The sequence below is a fragment of the Hirundo rustica genome, unplaced genomic scaffold (genome assembly GCF_015227805.2).
Source record: "Hirundo rustica isolate bHirRus1 unplaced genomic scaffold, bHirRus1.pri.v3 scaffold_229_arrow_ctg1, whole genome shotgun sequence".
Lineage (NCBI taxonomy): Eukaryota > Metazoa > Chordata > Aves > Passeriformes > Hirundinidae > Hirundo > Hirundo rustica.
This window is the reverse complement of record NW_026690288.1, coordinates 1-18126: the sequence shown is the minus strand read 5'-3', so window position 1 is coordinate 18126 and position 18126 is coordinate 1. Positions and strand designations below refer to the sequence as shown.

The 18126-nt window shown below is 46.7% G+C and overlaps 1 protein-coding gene across 1 annotated transcript; it reads right to left on the bottom strand.

Annotated features, from left to right (window-relative positions):
• Positions 1 to 3645: 3645 nt before the first annotated feature.
• On the bottom strand, positions 3646 to 18037 carry LOC120747857 (nucleolar pre-ribosomal-associated protein 1-like; the record flags this gene model as incomplete). Its single annotated transcript, XM_040053891.2, is given in 18 exon segments — positions 3646 to 3845; positions 3848 to 4024; positions 4267 to 4866; positions 5842 to 6083; positions 6425 to 6601; positions 7190 to 7299; positions 7922 to 8065; positions 8594 to 8700; positions 8995 to 9106; positions 9450 to 9610; positions 12413 to 12515; positions 13041 to 13212; positions 13998 to 14061; positions 14151 to 14261; positions 15937 to 16130; positions 16275 to 16333; positions 17428 to 17605; positions 17793 to 18037. Coding segments are annotated over 18 exon segments (2976 nt in total), but the record flags the coding sequence as incomplete, so codon positions are not given.
• Positions 18038 to 18126: the final 89 nt, after the last annotated feature.

Sequence of the window (18126 nt, the reverse complement as noted above, 5' to 3'; positions counted from 1 at the left end):
TTAAGTTTTACATTTAGTTAAGATCAAGTTTTGCTGCTAAAAATTAAGGAGGTGCCATGTTGGTGTTAGTGCTTTTAACCTTCTGACATGAGAGGGTATTTGTACAATAAATTCATTCTTGAAGCAGCTTCCTTGAAAATAAGACTTCTTACAATGCAGTTGGCCAAAAAGAGTCCCAAAATCAAGATAGAAGTCTCACAGCTGTTAAAAAAATTTGCCTTTGGTGCGTATAACTTGCCAGCCCCTCATGGTTTCGGTCCTTACCATTTTTTACCAAGTCCATGATTGAAACCTTGTAGAAAGCTAAAAAACCCCCCAAAATCCAGGACAAAGCTACACATTGTCCCCAAGTACCCTCAGTGTGGAGCTGTGTCACCCCCAAGTGTTTCCTCCCTCAGTCCCGCCTGGAGGCTCCAGCTGCTCCCGGGGCGGGGTTAGCAGGGGAATCGCTCGTTTGAAACCGCTCCGGTCTGCGGCCTGCACTGGAGGGCCAATAAATGTGAAACCACAGAAACTATTGAAGCGTACCAAGGTTTCACAGAGGTGATTTAAACAAAGAAGGACAGAAGGTTCAATCTCACCCTTTGCAGCACCTCTTGCGAGACAGATGGACTTTCAAGACGAAGCGGTTCCTCGTGAAGAAGAGCTTGCTTTTCCAGGGTTCCCAAAATATAGCTGAGATGCCACAGTTTAAATCATGCACTTCCCACTCTGAAGCCAAAAAATCCAAAGACAGCGCTCCTTCACAACCCTGAGGGACAGCCATGAATTCTGGGGCTAAAGGATGCAGTGAAAAATTGCACCAAGACACCCAGAACAGGGCAGCGCTGCCTGGGACAAGCAGCATGACTCTCTGAGAAAATGCCATTCTGCACCCAGGTTAGCGCTTTGGAGAATTTTACTGCTATGGAGAAAAAAAAAAAAAAAAAAAAAAAAAGTATTATAGCTGTGGAATGAAGAAAAAAATCCCCAACCACTGTCCAGAGTACAAGGGTGAACATCCACAGCAATACAGCAAAATAAATGGGAACTTCAGAAAAAAACAGACACATTACAACGAGTCCAGATGCACAACCACTGTCTATTAGAATGACGCTTGCACAAAAGAACTCTGGCCTTAATTCAGGTCACAGTTACTGAGGAATATTTGAAGACCACTTTGAAGTGCTACAAACCAAGTCAAGCCAAGCACACTTTCATTCTCTGGACAGACTTTAAGACACCCGAGGGAGAGTCTCGAGCACGTGCTCAGTTGCCAGATTTGCCTTTGCCCGCCCCAGCAAGGACAGCGCAGATGTGGCCAGTACAGGTCACAGCCAGCCCAAGGTCTGCCTGAGCCCCTCTGGCCGCACTTCCTTCCTGCTGATAATGCTGACCCCTGACAGGCCCCAGCCAGGACCGTTTGCTGCTGCCTTTGCGGACCCTTCGGATCAAATGGGAAGGAACCCTCCTGTGCCCTGCACCTGCTGAAAGATTCCCTGCTGGAATGCAATGGCTCATACAAAAGACAGACCCGGTTGTTCCGTTTTGGCCTTTTTTCTAGGATTTGCCTGACACAGGTGATGTTCCTCACCACTGAGCACTACGATGCCAACAGCAGCGATACAGAAATCTGCTCTGGGATGGAGCAGCGGGAAAAGCGACCTCTGGACTTGCCAGAGATAGAAGGGGAGCACCCTCGGTGCCGTGCCTGCTGAGTGAACTGGAGCTGGCAGGCGGAGCCATAAATATTCATAAACATAAACATATGGCCCATAAACGTGGCTGGTCCCTGAAACTTTGCGAGAACCAATTCCTCTCATGAACATGAATCTAGACCCAGATAAAAAGCCGTGGTCTTGGTTTCTGTTTGTCATGTTGTGCATCTCTCTCCGCTTGGTATGAAAATAATGGCAAGTCTGAATTGGCCCATTCACGGATAGGCAATTGGAAAACATGCACACACACACGCACAAAAAGGTGGTGGTAAAATTTAGCCATTGGAAAGCTTATCCTAGATTGGTAAAATAGGAAAAGATGGTATTCCACTTTTTTAAATAAATAAAAATTGCAGAATTTCAACCCAGGAAATTTGGGTTCAAGCTGCATCTCAGCCCTGGAGCCATTTGATTTAGCTCCAGTGAATGCCATGAAATGCATTAAAAATGGTTTTCAAAGAGGAAGCCAAAAGAGCTCTGACAGGGAATTCTGTAAATGCAAACTCTTAATTTCTGTCCCAACGGCGTGAAACACTTCAAAACTTTTTTTTCTAGGCTTGAAACATACTGGAAGAAAACAATTTTAAGACTGAAGAAACTATTAAACCCAGTCACACACAAACCTTGTCCTTTTTGCTCAAGTTCAGTTTGTTTTTGAAGCCCCACTTCAATTCCACTTCCCCCAGTCCTGGCACCAAAACCCACTGACCTCAGCTCGGTTCGGCGCAGCTCGCTGGGTTCGGCTGAGCGCGGCTGCACTCGGTACACCTCCGCTATTACCGGATACAGTCGTTTGGATTCGCCTCTTCGGGGAAGCTCGGCTCGGCTGCACTCGGTGCTTGCTTGCGCTGTTCCCCGCGGATCGGTTCCTCTGGACTCGGTGCCCGCTCGCGGCGTTCCCCGTAGCTTGGCTCGGCTGCACTCGGCCCGGTTCAGTTAAACTCGGCTCGGTTCGGCCGAGCTTGGCTACATTTGGCTAAAGTCGGCTAAGCTCAGCTAGATTCGGCTCACAGATTTCCTGACGTCAGCCCCTAGGAATTCTACACCACACAACCTGTAGCCTCTAAAGGGCTTAGGGGTTTTTTAAGAAACGTAATTTTTAACTCAAGGCTTGGTACGGAGCTGATGGCTCCTTTAGGACAAGAATATTTACATGTACAAGCAATTCCCTCATTTGCATCTCATATTTATTGACCCCATTCCCAGAATTCAATACAGAGCACAAGGAATGTGCCGTTCTGCTTTTTCCCTGTACAGTATTTTACAAAGGACACGGGCACAGCACGCAGCCGTGAGTCAATGGAATAAATCCTGGTTTACATTCCAAAGGTTCTCGTTCTGGCACGGCACCTTTGCACATCCGGGCTGGCATGTTCAACTACCCTCAGGGCCACATTCCAGAACAATTTATCAGATTTCACAGAGAATTCCCAATACAACTCACGTGTAAGCGATAAGCAGAAAATCCTGTGGGGTTTAGTTCTGTCTCTCACCTGTTCCAAGCGGAGGGAAGATGGGCTTTTGTCCCACAGAGCGGCAGCAGTGATGGAATGGGGCTTTTTTTTTTTTTTTAATAATTTTTTAAAAAGGTAACAGAAAAGTACCGGGTCTGATATAAATGTCTTTCAAAGCCATTAAAGCTTTTTAAACCCAAGAAGACCATCATGAGTCCCGAGTTCAGTCTTCTATACTGGCTTTGGTATCATGAAATCAACCGGGTTCTTTAAGAAATAATAAATCATCGTGACTAAACCTCTGGCTCCTCATCATTTGCACTTACAGCCCGTGGTAGGAAGCTCTGCAGCCTTTTTTCCCCATCCTCTAATGGAGAGAGGGTGGATATTAATGACACACACACGTGCACAAACAGTCTTTCTGGTTGTTTAAAAAGTTTAAAATGCCTGTAATAAAGATGATAGAAGTAATATTGTGTCTCAGACTGCTCAAGGGTAGAGAAAATGGAGCTTTAATGTTGCACTGAGAGATGCTGAATAAAATCTTTCCCCTGAGTGCACACAGTAATAAAATACTGATTTTTTTTGTATAAGAAGGGCTCAGGAGGCTTTCATGGCTCACAGTGATGATGGCAGAGCACAGAACGTTAAAGATGAAGTGTCAGTTCCCTGAATTAATGCCCTAATGCAGCCAAATTTTTTTGCAAAGAGACACAATAGTTTCTTCTCCTTGTTTCCGAGTTTCCAAGTCATCCTGTAATTCGCAACCTGCGCTAGTGCAGACCAATCTGACATGGGTGAGTAACGTATCTGGCTCCTGCGCTCCAAGCCACGCGTCCCCGATGTAGATGGAAGTCAGGAATACAAAAACAGCTGTGGAAGAAAGACGAGGGAAAAATCAGCGTTGTGGTGTCAGAAAACCTCACGGAGTTTTTCCATGCTCTCCGCTGCCCACCCCTGCCCCCACCCCACCAAAGACGCAGCTTCTGCTTTGGGAAGCCATGAGCCCTGGTGGACACGGGAAAACGACTGGACCGGATTGCAAAAGCCGTGCAATTTCCTAGTTCCTCCCACCACTGCCTCGTCGCAGGAGCGATAAGAACAAGACGAGTCACCCGTCCTGTCCGCATCCTCTTCCGTCGCTGCTGATAGGTGCAGGGATTTCACAAGCTCGTGGAAGGTGCTGGCCAGGCCCTGCTCTTCCAGGAGCTGCAGCATGATGGAACTGAGCACTCCGAGCTCCCTGGAGAGCCCAGCTGAGGTGCTGCTGGCCTGGCAGAGCCGGGCGTAAAGCCTGAAGAGGTTGTTCCTCAGTGTCTCATCCATGAGCATCTCCCGCGTGGCCGCCAGGTGTGGCAGGACACGGTTCTGCAGCCACCTCAGCGCTGGGGACACGTCCTGCTCCCTGAGGAGGCTCTGCCCAGCCAGGGACCTCACCAGCCACTTAGTGACCACATGAGTAGAAGCACAGGTGACAGCCATTGCCTCGCCCCCAGGTTCACCAGCTCTGAGGGTCTCCCCTCCCTGTGTGGAGGGTGGTGCCGGGAAAACAGGGTCCCAGTGGGCAAGTATGGAATTCAGATGTTCTCTGCATTTCTCCAGCTCAGACACTTCCACATCTGCAGCAGCGTCATCTTCTTCCACCTCGTTCTTTTTCCGAATGTGACGATACACATGAGATGAGGCTTGAGGTTTGTTCTTGTCTTTAATATTTTCTGTAAGAGGAAAACCACCACCAAAACCAACATCAGACACTCCAAAGGATTTTCCTGGTACAAAACCGTGCGAGTAAGGTGCTCTCCCGTGTCGATTCGGTTGTTACAGTGGTAAGCACCAGCCTTGTTTAGCAGCCTCATGGAGCCTGCCGCTGTTCCCAGGGGCTCCGGGAGCTCCTGGGGACTCCAGCCTGGAACCCTATTCCAAACCAGAGCACCCAGCCTGGAGATGACAGAAGCTCCCGAAGCCTGCAGCAACACAACCCCCACACAGAGTAAGTTACAGCCATCACTGCAAAAACTCCTTCCAGGTCTCTCTGAGGAGTTTTAAAGGGTGAGAAAAACTTTAGAGAAGTTAAAGCTTTTACAGTATCCCCTAAATACGTGACACTTTCTTAACTGATACAGGACATTTAAACAAACCTAGAGAAGATTTAAGAAACCAGTGTTGTTTTAAGACCTCCCGCTCCCAAGTTCCTTGCACTTTTTGCTCACAGAGAGAACAAAAGAAATCACACAAGTCCTGATATATTTTTCCTTTGTTCAAAACTGATGACAACAAGTAACATCAGCTATTTAATTGTCACTTGCTTTATTTACTTCCACATCACTTTCAGATCCCTATCCACACTCAGAATGATTCAAACCTTTGAGCGCAAACCTCCAGGCACCGCTTTTCCTTTTAGGATTTCATTAAAGAATGCCATTTTTCAAAGCCTGACACAAGATTTGTAACTAAGTTTCATTTCACAGCTCTTTCCCTTTTTAAACCCTGCTTCCTCAAAGCTTCCAAACTGTGTTAAGGTTAGACTTCACCACAAGGAAGACCTGAAAAATGCCTCTCCCTTTCCTTTCCTCCTCCCTCAAGCTACAGAAGGTATTAGTACTTTTTCCAGAGAAGTTTGCCTCACTTGTACTCTCGGTCTGAAACAGCTGCAACAAAATATGCCTTCCTTGAGGTAGTTTAGCACTTACTGAGCAATTCTTTGTTTTGGTACTTCTGAGCCAGGGCCTGCAGGTCCTCCTGCAGCTGCATGTCTTTGCAGATGAGGCTCCACTTGTGCAGCAGCAGCAGCAGCTCCCTGCTGGAGAGGACGCTGTCGTTGACCGTGAAACGCCTCATCTCCCTAAAAGCCTCAGCAACAACAGCACGGTATTCCAGCACAGAGCTGAGGGTGCTGAAGAACTCAGCCAGCTTGGCCAGATCTACATTAGTCCTGTCAAAAGAAAGCACAAGTGCCATGTCTTTTCCTGCACGCTAATTAATAAGCACAGGTTTTAATCCTTACTGTTGGAATGGCCAGGAATTAAGGACTTAGGACTTGACAGCAGCTGCACATCACATTTTACTTTCCCCCCCGCCATGTATTAAAGCACCTAAACCTTCCTGTCAAAGAGATCTCATCCAAATTCACTACTCAACACACAAACTGAAGTTGGAAAAAGTCATTCATCTACTAGAGATGATGAAGAAATCCTCCCAGCCTTAATAAAGTTCTAAGCAGACAGAGGATAAAATGCAAACTGACTAAAACAAGAAACAAAAGAAAGGACTTACCTAATATGTTTGATTAATGTGACCAAAACATACAGAAATTCATTGACAAGCTGAATAGGAAGAAGTTTCCTCTTCTCCTGAGACTGATTCTTGTTTTCTCTCTTGTCCCCTAAATTTGTTAGCCACAGAGTATGGAGTAAGGAAATAATTTTATTTATCACCTTGTTTTCCAGAAACCTGAGAAACAAAACAAACAAACAAAATCATAAACTCCAAAACAAAACAAACACACCCCCCCCTCCCCCCAACAAACCAAATAAAAAAAACCTCCCGAAATCCAAACACATTTAGAAGGCAGATCCCCACCAGCACGTGGACCATCACCTACAGGGGACCGTATTTTGGTGCACTTTTGGTGCCACTTGCCTGAACCTGTCAGGGCACTGTGGGAGAGGCGAGGGGAGGAGGAATGCTCTCAACAGCTCCAAGCCATTACTGTGCCACTTCCTGTGCAGCATGCTGGTCCTGTGACAGGATGTGAACTGAGGGTGTTTGAAATTTAAAAGGTAAAGACACCAATACAAGGTGCCATTTTCCTTTCTCGGGTTTTTGAGGAAGTGTTTTCCAAATCATGAAGCCCCCCCACGGTCATCCCTCCTACCACAACCTGAAAGCATCTTCATTCCGTTTTCAAAATCATGAGGGACACCTCAGAGTTCAGCAAGTTCTGCCAGTACAGCCCTGGTCTCCCTGCCTGTCACCCTCATAATTATTCTACTGTGGATAGCAAAATTGTTCCCATTTCTCCTCTACTTCTCTGGTTACCTTTTCTCTAAGCTGTGCAGGACCCATGTGAGGAGGCTGTGATCCTGTATCAGCTCATAGGCAGCTCTGGTGACACGGGCAGCACTTTGTAATATCTCCAGAATACGACTCTGAAACAGAAGATAGAACTTGTTCTTTTGCAGTCAAGATCTAATTATCTAACTTAGAATTAGCAATTTGACTGGTATCTGATCAGCTTCGAGGTAACGTGAACGCCAACTGCTCTCAGCAACTCCAGGGAAGGAAAGACCTTCTCTGTTCAAAGCTTCCTGCCACAGGTGCTACTCTTACAAGAAGTCTTCAGCCAGCAAGACAATTTTATCTTTTTGTCCAAGGTTTTGATACCTGAAATGCTCAGGGTGGATGCTCCCAAACCTGAGAGCTCCCAGCACGCGAGTTTCCCTCCTGCTGAAGCAGTGCTCGGGTGACAAATACGCTGGCTGGGGAATGGAGAGCCCCAAAAAGAAAAGGCCCTGGCTGCAGGCACAAACCCACGGTACCCACGTGAGGTTCCACCGTGGCAGGAACCCCTTCCAGTTTCAGGGGTTAAGGATGCGACCGCTTCAGACGTAGGCAATTATTTTCCCCTCCACACATAAATCAACGAGGAACAGATTTTCAAGAGGGCAAAGGCAGAGGCAGCTGCTCCCTTCCGCTTTGTACTTGAGACCTCAAAGCCACGCAAACTTCTGTGCTTTGGGGTTTTTTGGTGCTTTCTTTTTAAATTCTTACCTGGGAGCCTTCATCACACAAAGGACTGTTGAAAAAGGAAAGAACGACCTGGAAAATCCTCTGGTAGTCATAAAGCTCATAGCAATGTTTGTCACGCAGCCCTTCCCCAAGAAATCTGAGGATCCACTCACGCTCTGTTTTGTACTGGAAGTCACAAAAATACCACCATCAGACATTTCGACCTTTCCAAATAATACCTGCTCCTAAGAGCACAAAACGCTGGTTCCCTGGGAGTGCCAGCTCAGGACTTACTACGGCTTGTTTTGGACTTCTCCATTTCCATTCCTATCAAATTTAATCGCTAACATCCCTCAGGAACTGTCAGTCTGCAGCCCAAACATGTAGTGGAAATGGAATTGTAGAAGCTGCTGTTCCTAAAACACTTCAGTTGAACTCAGCACTGCTAATCGAAACTCAGAGATGAATGTAAGCCAGCTGGGGCAGAATATTCTGCTTATTGTGCTCACAGAGCATACACAGCACGACTCATTGGGTGTCAGTATTAAGAAAACAACAAAAACCCCACAAAACAGCATTTTTAATCCCAATAGGAAACAAAAGAAAGATGCCTCCAATTAACCACCTATGGGAGAATGAGATTTCATTGTATTTTTATGGCTTTTTTCTGTCAATTTATGAAGATTTACTGGATACCTAAAATGGGACTCTTACCTCAAAATCAAAACTGTAGAAAAGCTGGAAAAAACCTGGTACTTTCCTCAGGTCCAAATACCGGTGTGACAGAAGGAATCTGTTTACCTTTATGTACATGTGCTCCTCTGTGAAGAGAAAAAGCTGGCATCGTGGAGGAGGACAGCATTCCCAACCCACAGCCACGGACAATAATAAATGGAAGCCGTACTGTGCGGTGCTCCAAGCTGGGAGAACAGCCCAGGAACTGCAGGAGGCCTTTGCTCTGAGGCTCATTACATTGCTGCCCATCCCTCCCCTTCTCTCCCCCAGAATGAAAAGTTCAGTCAGGAGTGCAGGAGCACAAAGCAGGCGAGGAGATCAACGTTCCCCGAGGCTCTGGTTTCCACCCCAGCAGCGACACACGCGGGAAGTTCCAGTACCTGGCTTCAGGATCTGCTGCGCCACACGAGCAACGTAGAGGGTCATGGAGAAGGTGAACCTGAGGTTTGGCTGCCTGATTCCGTTCTGCACAGCATCCAAGAGATACAGCAACTGCAAGAGCCCGGGGAGAGAAGCCTGAACCGTCGCCCACGTGAACGCAACAGGAGCGCCAACGCATAAATCGGCTCCTGGGACGTTTCGTGGGCCATACAGGTCAAATAGCAACTCCATCGGGATTTCCATTCCCACAAGCAAAATTCCCAAGAATTTCTAAAACACGTTTCCCACTTTCTCTGTCCGCTGAGCGTAACAGTAAGCAGCAAAGGAGAAACAATGGGAGAGAAGGTGAAAAGCTTCTTTTAGCCGTCTCAGCACGCACAGGCAGGCGGATGAGCAAGGCAACGTCTCTCCCACACGCGTCCGTGACCGAACCGGCAACGGAGCTGAGCCTTACCTGGCTCCTCTCTCGAAAGCGAGCCCCTTCCAGATGGCCGCGGAAGGAAGCCAGGACAAAATAGGCAGCAGCTCTCATGTTGGAGTCGTAGCTGCTCAGGGCAGCCACCGTGAGACCCAGGGCATTGACCTCCACGAACTTGTGACACGCCACCACACACTCTGTGAGGGGACGGGGGAAAAGAGACACGAAGCACGCGGCGTGTTAGCGCTGGCGCGGCCCGGTGCGCGTAACAGCATCGCAATCCTCACAGTTCCACCGGCACCCAGCTCTGGCTCTACCCCACAGACTACGACCTCCGTGCACGAAGGCTGCTCCAGCGGCCAAAGGGCTTCAGCAATTCACCCTGGGCAGGAATTTAATTGAAACTGAGCTGAAATGCATGGGGCTGTTCTCATTTGTGTGAGACAGAGATGATCCTGCCCACTGGGCCGTGCAAAGCTAGGGGTAAACTCTGTAAAGACATCTGGTATCTCACTGCTACAGGGAAGTTGAGTACGAAGAACAGCAAGAGGGAAAATTCATCTCTCCAGAGCACTTTTGGGTACCTGAAAGACCAGCACTAAAAAGCTTCTGTAACGGAAAGGGCAGGAGAGTAACACATAAACAGCTCTTAAACCACAGACACTGTCCCTGTGCAGGCACAAGTAAGGCCTGCTCTGAGCCAAGTACTCAGCTGCACCCCTGAGCCCCTCTGGGTAAAACAAAATCCAGCAATGACCAGAAATCAGCCCAACAGAAAACAGGAAACACGCCTTTCAATGTAGCATTTATCTGACACGGCATTTTGCCATCAGGATTTGGAGTCTCTCCTTTAAGGGCTTGTGTTCCGTGTGTTTTGAAGGGCTGCTGCCATTTCTACCCACTGATGGCTAGAAATGACTTGGTGTGAACCTTCCACCTTATGGCCAGGAACGGAGCACAATGGCACCCCAGTGGTATTTTACCAGCTACAAATGTACCCTGAGTTGAGCAATAATATTCATGTATTTTCTTGTCAGTCACACTGAAGGTCAAGAGGAAGTTCCTAGAAACAAATATTCCTGTTTAAGAAGGGTCTGCAATCTTATTGCCAAGTACCTACATTTGGTCCACTGATTTCCTCCCCCATCACTGCTCACACAGACTAGTGTGTGTGTATATATGTATACACACACACACATATATATACAAATTAAATTATGCTAAAAAATTCATCTATTATTTCTGTCCCTGCACCAGCACCTGGGCCATTCCTCTCATCTTTTTCTCAACCACTACAACTACTAAAATCCAATTTCATGCCTGGCGGTTTCTTACTGCCAGCTCTGCTGGTTGTGGGCCAGGTAGAGCAGGGTCTCCACTTCCTCACCGCCCACTGCCATTTGTCCCAGAGCCACCACTTTGTTCTCCTTCAGGCTGTCACTCTGGGGAACTGGGGATGTGCACTAACCATTCACACTGTGGAGTAGTGCCACAGAATGAAATCTTAGGTTCTCACTTCAGCAGTCCACAGGAAGATTTATTTGGAAAACCTTCCTTCACTGAAAACATGCAGTGGTAATATTTTCCATCCTGCTGCCCCCGGAGAATGTGTTCAACAACTAACATAAAATAACAAGCTCTTATTAGAAAAGCACCCCAATTTAATTCTATGTCTGACATACAGCTTGTTTAAAGACCTTGAGAACTAGGATGGAAAAGCTTTCCACAGGACGTTTATCAGAGCTAAAGTTAGATAGAACTTGCTATCTGCCCAATCCTAGACTTACTTTTTCCTCAGCAAGCACTAAACACTGTGCAAGAAGTCCATGTTGATGTATTCTGATGGCACTGTGCAGCCAGGACAAAGAGTAAATAAATAAAGAACTGGGAATTCCAAGAGCAGCTGACATGGCTTAGAAGCACCATGGGACTGCGACTCAAACCACTTGGGCCCTTTAAAAATGCCCTTCTTAGGACACAGACTCTCACTCTGTGTGGAGAAGTAAGAGGGTTATTTTCTCCTCTCCAGGCTCAGATTCAGGACAGCCACTGACTTTACAGCTCCACAAGGACATGATGTACAGCAATTCCCTCAGTCTTGGTGCTTCTCACATCAGCAGCCACAGACTAGCTGCAGTGCTGCTGGGGCCGCAACAGACACCAAACCCCTCCTGCCACGGGGTGGGTGGTGCTGGCAGTGTCCTTTTCCCAGCTCCCAACACTAGGTTCCAAACACACCAGCTGTCCATCCCTGTGAACCTCAAAGGTCCAGCATTAACTGGATTGTCAAAGATTCCTGCAACTGCAAAATGCCAAATAGCTCTAGTACCTTTTCTCCTCAGAGGACTTAAAGACAGTTCTTTTTCTGCTGCCAGGATTACACAGAGCAGTTCAAACCATAGCTAAGGGCAAGCTCAGCACAGCCAAACAGGTGTTGCACTTGCAGGGGTCTGGGTGAACAAAGTGCTGTGAGCGTGATTTCACCGACAGCCTGCCAATTGCCTCTAACATTACTGCTCTGGAAAGCCAAATCTAGCTCTAACTACACAGTGCTTAACCATAACCAACACAGGGAGAGAGCTGGTTAGGAAATCCCTTAGGCTTCTTGTCTCCCTTTGACCTCTGAGGGCTCTCTCCAGGCACAGAGTGTCTGTGGAGCACAGCAGGGATGCGCATGTGCAAAGCCAAATCATGTCAGACAAGAAATGTGCTGACAGTTCAGAGCATCAGCCTACCTGTGAAACACACTGGCCTCATGCCCATCTGTCTGGTGGAAAATGAGCTGGCTGAAGCTTCCCTGTTCTATAACCACAGCCTGTAACAGCCAGATCTCCAGCCAGTTCAGTCACAGCCCTCAAAGAAGTTTGTTTCTTCCCTCTAAAGTCAGGCACAAATTCCTTCCAGTATGAACTCTTGGATCAGGGATAATACAGCTCCAGGTGCAGCTCCTGCAGCAGAGCAACCTGACACTAAATACCAAAGAAAAATAGTCACTTTACCTGGTCTGGTCAGTTCACTGAAGAGCTGAAGTAGAAAACAAGGATCATAGAAGTCATCAAGACTCTTGACTGTTTCATCTTTATATAGTGACTCTTGTATTCCCTGAAACCAAATCCAAACCAGTATTGGTAAGGAACAACACCAATTTCAAGCTTGGTTTCAAACTTCCACAACCACCTCATCCCACTATAAACCACTTGATACTACCCCTTGTAAAATACGATGCAACATAGGGTGAGACATGCTTGCGTTTAAACCCGGCTTTCACTGCGAGAGCATATCCACAACTATTTCCCCTGACCAGCACTAACAGTTACAGAAGCATGTCAGCAAACTGTAAGAAAGGCTGGAGAGCCCATTGCCAGTGGATCCTTGGGCTGTCCAATCCCAGTCTCACATACACGACAACATTTGCAATGCACAATCACTGCCGTTGACAAGACGTGGCCCACATCTTGCAATTAATTTGAAAAGTGCTCCTAAAGGATTAATTCCCGTCCTCCTATGATTTCAAATTACTCTTCTGATGGAAACAAGCGTATTACATGGATGCAAGAAATGAATGGCTCAAGGCTCTTTCCGCATATCCGAAGAAGGGTAACCATGGATAGGCTGAACCAAAAGCACCTGTGATGGCAGCAGCCGGCGATGCTGAGGGAACGACAGAATCGTCTTCATCATCTTCTCTCGATCCAGCAGACACAGAATCTCCTCCATGCTTGGCTGCTGCCACAGGGACTTCCCAAGACTCTTGCAAGTCTTGTGATGCTCCACAGCAGCTGGACCCCACAGCAGGATCCTTTAATATTGTTAAAGGTGAACGCATTAGGCAACAGAGCCAAAAGCAATTACAGAGATCAATTAGGACTGAAATTTTGCCTTCCCTTGTAGTTATTAAATGGGACTTCCCATGGGACTTGAAACTACAACTTGTTTCCCTGGCAACACCTTTTCCATCCATCCCAAAGCTTCTCAAATTTAGTTTGAGTGTGTCTCATTCACTCTGTCCTCCCCGGTCCACCCAAGTCAGAATGTACCCCTTCAGAGGCACCTATGGATTTAAGCTGTAAGTGCAGATAAAAATGACAGCAGCTGCATGGAGGGACAGGAATCCAGATGTGCCTCAGCTGCCTGAGCCAGTGCTCTTGCACTGCTGGTGGTATTTCTGCTCCTACCTCCAGGACACAAAAGCGCACGTGAGGAAGGCAGACCAAACCACAACTGTTGGCAATAGACTTTCCTGGGGACTGCTTGGGCACAGGAAAGGGAAAAGTCCACGACTGACTAATGTTTCAGCCTCCCATCTGTGAGGAGACCCCTAAAGTGAGTCCCAAGGATGGAGAGTGAGCGGCCCCAGAAATGAGACAATCCCTCATCTACCCCACAGACACAAAGAAGTCTGGGCAATGTAAGAGAATTACTTTAATAGGAAATACGTAATAAAAATGTTTCCAAAAGCAACATTCACCTTTAGGTTTGACTTTGTTCACTGCCTCCTTCATTTAAAAATGAGACCCTGGAAAAATACTAGTTGTGACACTATCTGTGTGTAGTTTGCCCAACAAAGTAAGGTGTTTGGCTTACCTGGAGTTTATAAGACTTTGATTATTCTTCTCATACAACTGAAGCAACAGCAGTATCTTCTGATCTAAAACCCAAGATTGAACCCAAAGTTAGTGACCTGTGGAGACAAGAACAAGATGCAGAAGGAAGTGCCTTTGCCGGGCTGACACTCACCCACGGTGCTCAGCGTGGCCCCATAGGCTCCCAGCAGCACTGGGAGGTGACTGCTCGCACAGAGAGAGGGGCTGAGCTGCACAGCTGTCAGCAGAACGTCCACCAGCGCCTCTGGAACAAGCACAGATTGAACTCTGCAGCCCTCAGTGACACAGAGCACAAATTAACACCCCAAGACCCACTCCAAATGGATGCACACACAGCACTGGACATTTTATATCAGCATCTATCTCTAGAGATACCACAGCCCATTTCCCCAGTACACTAAAGGGTGATTAGGATGCATTTAATCCAAGGGAACATCTTAAAGCAGTATTCCCAAGCTGAACACACAAGTCACTGGGCCAGGTGAGGTCCCCAGGGTGACACTACTCTGCAGAAGCTTTCCATGCGTTCAGACCCGCCCTCTGGTTAAGAAGGAGTGCTGGGCCCTATCTTGCCATAGCTCCGCTCCTTCCTCCTCCAGGAAGGCGCCTGGAATGAGCTCAGGAGCTCCAGAGAAAGGCAAACGTTCCAGCAACCTCCCCAAGGACTCGAGAATTCACAGCAAAAACTTCTAAGCGCGCAGCCCGGCCGCAGGAAAAATCAAAAAGCTTCTGCATTGTTCCAGCAGGGCTCAGCACTGGAGGTGGTTTGCGAGCCACAGGAACTCCGTCCTGTGGGGTACAAAAACTAAGCACCTTTGCTCTGTGACTAACTGAGAAGCAGAAAACATAAGGGATTCGGTTCCTCAAAAGCCAACTGGCCAAAAGGCTGTCTGTAGCACACTTGAGACTCAATTCCAGATTTCTCTACTGCCAGTATCTGAAAAGGCCTGGGCTTTGACCCTAGTCATGTGCAGGAATATATGTGCAGCCTGAGTAAATGCACTCGTGACACCAAGCTTCAGGAATACCGCCGCTAGCCTCAAACAATCCATTCTGCTGATCTACAGAAATACGCCCTAAAGGTAAGACACATACATACAGTAAGCCGTAAAACCTATTCCTTATTTTTAATTTCACTAATTTGGTGACTTCACAAGAGCTTTTTTCTCTCTTCATGTGTTTTAAAACTTGAAAACTTGTTTACATGTTGCTCATCAATAGACACAAAATTTGTTACCAGCGTGCTGCTCTGAGAATTCCCCCCCTTTTCATACACAGATCCTTCAATCACTGAATCTCAAACCCCTGTACAGTGGAGGAAAGCTGAGGCCTATGTACATTAAACGTGGTTCAAGGTCAGGCAGGATTTTAGTTGCTAGTGAAGAAGAAACAAAGCCAATCCTACACATGAACTAGCATCCAATTTATATTCCTCTGGAAGGATATTCCTCGTGAAAGGTTGCAATATGAAATACACGTAATTAAATTGTCATTTTTGATAAAACTTGCAAAATCAACTTTAAATCTCCTGTATCAACCTATTTTAAAACAGGTTTACACATCATCAGGCCTAGGTGCACTTCAGTGATCTTACACTAACTGCCTCACAGAAACCAAAGGAATCAATCCAAGACTTAACTGGGTTAAAAATACCAGAAAAACAAACAAACAAACAAACAAAATAAAAACTCAGACCCACCTTTCCAGTAGTTCTAAAAACAGAAGTGTTTCAAAACAGCATAAAATGAATGTAACATTTGGATCCAAGCAGAGGTACAATTTAAATGCCAGCATTCTGCATCTGTTAATAACTCTGCAAGTATTTACATGGGTGGGTGTGTTACTGGATGGAGAGGATATAATGCAAGAAAGACAAAATTAACTGTGTTTAGTATGGGAAGAAGATGCTTAAAACATACCTCTTGTCTGGATATTCATGCCATCTTCTTCTCTTGACCTCAGGATGGACGACAAAAATAGAGAGTGCTGTGTGACCATCATGTGAAGTTTGGAGAGCTTGATTAACCTCTGACTAAGTCAGGATTCTTTCTTGTATAGCAACTGGATGGCAACGTTCAGGACCTTCAGAAATGTTTCATCTCTGTAACGGTACCTTTGGGAGAAGGATCACCGAGAAGTCAGATCCCAACCAAACCCAAGGAAACCTGCTTGAAGTTAAAAGCTGTCTAAGAAATGAGAAATTGGCAAAGAAGATGGACTTAGTAAAACCAAACCAAATTAAAATGAAAACACTTACTTGAGTCCCGTCTTCACAAGGCTGCACCAGTCTTCTGGGTCCACTTCTTCAACCACACACTGCGTGCAGCAAGTAAAAAACACGTGTTAGTTTACATTTGGCACAGGGAGCTTCTACAGCAATTTTTGTTCAAGGGACACACTAAGAACATGCAAGCCAAACACTCACTGGGATGATCAGAGGATAACAGGGAAAAAAAGCTCTTGGATACAACAGTCCTAACTCCTGGTTCAAAGGAAACTGCAAGTGTTTTGTTGGTCTGGGAGCAGGGAAGCATATAGGCTGTACGGAATTAAAAAGCAAGCTGGGCTCTAGGTTCCAAAAACCCAGTGGCTCAAAAAAGCAAGAGACTGGATGCTAGGTTTTTGTGTGGTTTAACTAACCAAACTTTGCACATGGCACATGGGGTGTCTGGGTGTAGGTGTTCCTTAGAACTGATGTGCCCAGAGGAGCTGGGAACCACAACAAACCAGTCTGGAGAAGACTGACAGTTGCACACACCAGCGGTCCTGGGAATGCAGGTGCCAACCTCACCAGGCTGGAAACACCCTCAGGAATGGACACTGAGGTGGCCCCAGGGCCTACAGAGTCAGCCAAGTCCTACAAGGGAGTCTCAGCAAAAGCCTGTGAGAGGGCAGAGGCGTTAACTGCTCAGAGGCCTTCAGTGTTATGTGTCACAGGGATCTGTGTTTACTGAACTCAAACCAAGGGAACAGTACGGAGGGAGTGATCGAGTAGCATTATTAAAGATCAAAGTCTGGATTTCTGCTTATGACCAACCAGATTTTTGCCCCAGACTACAGACGGCATGGCAGGTGGGTCTTGGCAGAAATATCTCTATCACCTTTTTTTAATTTAAAAAAAAAAAAAAAAAAAAATCCACTGCTATCCTTTGATTTTTTACTCCCATATACCTCAAATTCCTATCTCCAAAGGGGATTCTTACCAGAAAGCCATCATCAAGAACATAAAACTGCTTCATATAAAGGATTATCAGGACTAAGTTAACTCCGCAAAAGCTATTAAAAGCCCATGGAAACCAGATTCCATAAAACAGGAAATCAAGCCCAATCAATATTTACAAAATCTACAGCTGCCCAATCACACATATGCATAGAGATATGCATATGGCAAAGCAGATAACAAGTCTCACCAGTAATTCCTCTAGCCTCAGCAGCATGGACCTCTCCACTTCTTGCTTGCTTTCATCTTTACTGCTGCTGTACACGGCAGCTAAGCCCTTCATGCAGGCTGACAACAGACGTCTCCTCCAGGAATGCAGCTCCTCCGAGTTTTTAAGCACACTGGAAATGGCATCTGCCACAGCCCAACTGCAGAGAGATAGGTATTGAGGTTTTATTAATATTTTAACTTGCTTTTGTATATGTCAAAGATGTCGTGCTGCCAAAACGCAAAGCAATGCATTCTCTGAGGAGAGGATGCCGTTACTGCTCCAGTTCCTATCACAGTGCTTCCCAGGACAAACAGCCTTGAGGGAGGCACAAACACACTGCCCACCTCTGTTCATTCCCTGCTCTCTCCAGAGCAGCAGGAAGCTGGTCCATTAGGTTGTGCAGCCCTTTGCTTTCCGAAGGTGGCAACAACTTTGAAAGAATCTGCAGTTTCACAGTGGCCTCACGCGACGCTCCGGTGTCCTGAATCCCAGCGCAGAGCTCCTTCCACAGGGCTTTCCTCAGGACAGGCGCGACAGCCGAGACAACTGTTGGGAGAGCAGAGGGCACAGGTTCCACCACCTGCAGTTGTTAAATAACACCACACTAATCCCAAATCACTTTCTAATCCAGGCCTGGATTACTCAATTTCTAGGAAATGGTGCTACAGCAGATGTTAA